The 2,905-nt window shown below is 61.7% G+C and overlaps 1 protein-coding gene across 1 annotated transcript; it reads left to right on the top strand.

Moving 5' to 3' along the window:
- Positions 1-204: 204 nt before the first annotated feature.
- Positions 205-2,496, top strand: LOC109754373 (putative CBL-interacting protein kinase 27). The gene has a single exon (XM_020313285.4). The coding sequence runs from the start codon at positions 908-910 to the stop codon at positions 2,246-2,248; it is 1,341 nt and encodes a 446-aa protein (XP_020168874.1). The 5' UTR covers positions 205-907; the 3' UTR covers positions 2,249-2,496.
- Positions 2,497-2,905: the final 409 nt, after the last annotated feature.

The raw sequence follows: 2,905 nt of genomic DNA, 5'->3' as shown, positions 1-2,905 counted from the left end.
CTCTATGCTCGCAGCACCACCTCCGCGCTCTTCTCGTATCAAATTAAATCTATCTTAATCGTAAGAGTTGGCCCACATGGACAAGTGCAGTCTCTTATTGGCCCTGCACAATATTTCCTGCAGGGAGCCCTACAGCTGAGCCGAACCCGGGATTGCAGCGGCGATGCATAGCAATCGCGGTTAGTTGCCCCGCGTATAGTTTTTTTTTTGAGAGAGAAGATAGAGTTTAATTTCAAACGACAAAAAAGAGCCACGAGGTCGATCCGCTAACGATGGATCACGTCATGGCCCAGCAATAACTCCGGCCCGCGCCCATGCCGGACCACCACATCCACCACGCCGACCACCGCCCTGACCAGTGGGCCCCGCGCATGGCCCTCGTCGTCATCCCAACCCAACCCAATACCGTCCACGAAAACCGTCGCCCGTTTCCCCTTCACCGCATACGGTTTCCGTCCGCGCCCATCACTCTCGCGTCCTGCTCCTTCCCGATGCCGTTGGTTGCGTCACAGCCATCCAGGTACCTCCCGATCCCCGCCGTCCGATCCCATCCAACGGCCCGATGCGCTTCCCAGATCCGCAAGCGCCGCGATATTTATCCCGCGGCGGCCTCCATCTCCTGCTCCACCGAAAAGCCTTTTCGTGTCTCACACCGCCGGTAACCAACGCCGTCGACGTGAGGTTTTCGTGCACCATCATCCCATCTTCTCCTCGCCGCCTTTGGGAATGCGGAGCAATGTGGAGGAGCACGCGCACTGACCTCGCCGGCAAGCATAGCCTGCGCGGCGGCCGCAACTGCCACCGCAAGCACGTCGAGGACGGGTAGATCGTGCGTCGGCACTCGCCGGCCGGTTCAGTGCGGGGCTCGGGGTTCGGGCCCGCGGGGAGGAGGGGGGGGGGGGGGGCAATGGAGGACGCGGCGGAGGGGAAGACGAACGTGCTGCAGGGGAGGTACGAGCTGGGGCGCGTGCTGGGGCACGGCAACTTCGGCCGGGTGCACGCGGCGCGGGACCTGCGCACGGGCCGCGGGGTGGCGGTCAAGGTGGTGGCCAAGGACAAGGTGGAGCGCGCCGGGATGGTGGAGCAGATCAAGCGGGAGATCGCGGTGATGAAGATGGTGTCCCACCCCAACATCGTGGAGCTGCACGAGGTGCTTGCCACGCGCACCAAGATCTACCTGGCCCTCGAGCTCGTCCGCGGCGGCGAGCTCTTCGCCCGGATCTCCCGCGCCGGCCGCCTCCGGGAGGACGTCGCGCGGCGGTACTTCCGCCAGCTCATCTCCGCGGTCGACTTCTGCCACGGCCGGGGCGTGTACCACCGCGACCTCAAGCCCGAGAACCTGCTCCTCGACGAGGCCGGTAACCTCAAGGTCGCCGATTTCGGGCTCAGCGCGCTCGCCGGCCACGCACGCCCCGACGGGCTGCTCCACACCGCGTGCGGCACGCCGGCGTACGTGGCCCCCGAGGTGCTCGGCGGGAACGGCTACGACGGCGGCAAGGCTGACATCTGGTCCTGCGGTGTCATCCTCTACGTGCTCCTCGTCGGCGCACTTCCATTCCAGGACGAGAACCTCATGTCCATGTACCGCAAGATGCAGCGCGGCGGCTTCCTCTGCCCGTCGTGGGTCTCCAAGGACGCCCGGAAGTTGATCGGCAGGCTGCTCGACCCCAACCCGAGCAGCCGCATCACGATCGCCAGCCTCGTCGAGTCGCCGTGGTTCAAGAAGACGTCGCCCATTCCGAGCCCCCTCCTGGAGGCCGTGCCATCAGCGGCCGCGCGCGGCAACGGCGAGGACAAGGACGAGCCTCCGGAGGCGCTGAACGCCTTCCACCTGATCTCCCTCTCCGCGGGCTTCGACCTGTCGCCGCTGTTCGACCAGGAACCGGCGACGGGGCGCGGGACGAGGGGCGGCGTCATGCGGTTCGCGACGCGGGAGCCGGCGAGCGGCGTGATCTCGCGGCTGGAGGGCCTGGCGACCGGCGGGGCCATGCGCGTGACGAAGAGCGGGGCGCGCGGGGTGCGGCTGGAGGGCGCCGAGCGCGGGCGCAAGGGGCGGCTCGGGGTGGCGGCGGAGTTCTTCAGCGTGGCGCCGTCAGTGCTGGTGGTCGACGTCAAGAAGGACGGCGGCGACACGATGGAGTACCGGTCGTTCTGCAGCGACGAGCTCCGGCCGGCGCTCAAGGACATCGTGTGGGCTGCTGCCGCCGCCGCCGCCGCGTCCCCCGGTGACCCCCCTGCCCCCACTTGATGTCGCTGTCGTCCACGCCACCATTATTGCCCCTGTCTGTCACTGTTGCTATCCGGCCGTAATTAGGTGTGCATTATTGTTCGGTGCCGAAGTTGATGGCTGCTGCTGGTAATGGTTGTGCTTGTAGTTGTTGGCTGGTTTTTGCGCGCGGCAGCAGGACAGAGTCGGCGCCAAGTGATGTGATGTCTGCGTCTGCCAATAGTATTGTTATGAACTCTTTGAATAACAGTACCATGTTGTTTCGTAAATTAAGCGTGCATGCCTTCATGTTTTGGATGCTATTCATGTGTGCTTGTACATTGCAACTTCCGGCTGCCAATTGCAAGACTATCTGAAACCAAACTACGCCTGAACCAGTCCTATACAAATAAGAGCATCTAAAGCCGGACTACCTACACTGGCTAGGTCAGTGATCCGTCATTTTTAACCGATCCAATCGCACTTCTGAAACGATTCCCTTCCTTCGGTGAAGAGTGTACATCTAGCTTTAAAATTTGTCCACAAAAAATGTACTTCTATCTATCCAATGCACTTTAAAGTAGGAAAAAAAATACTTTTCTCTCATCACACGGTAATCAAGACCAATAGCAATCTACACATGGTCTTCTTAATTTCTACATGCACTTAGCTCATTAGGGGTTGGATAATTAAAGAGGA

The sequence above is a fragment of the Aegilops tauschii genome, chromosome 5, assembly GCF_002575655.3.
Source record: "Aegilops tauschii subsp. strangulata cultivar AL8/78 chromosome 5, Aet v6.0, whole genome shotgun sequence".
Lineage (NCBI taxonomy): Eukaryota > Viridiplantae > Streptophyta > Magnoliopsida > Poales > Poaceae > Aegilops > Aegilops tauschii.
Note: the sequence above shows the minus strand (reverse complement) of the source record. Positions and strands in the feature narration are given on the sequence as shown.

Coding starts and splice junctions, on each gene's coding strand:
- LOC109754373 (XM_020313285.4), top strand. CDS start 908: ATGGAGGACGCGGCGGAGGGGAAGACGAACGTGCTGCAGGGGAGGTAC.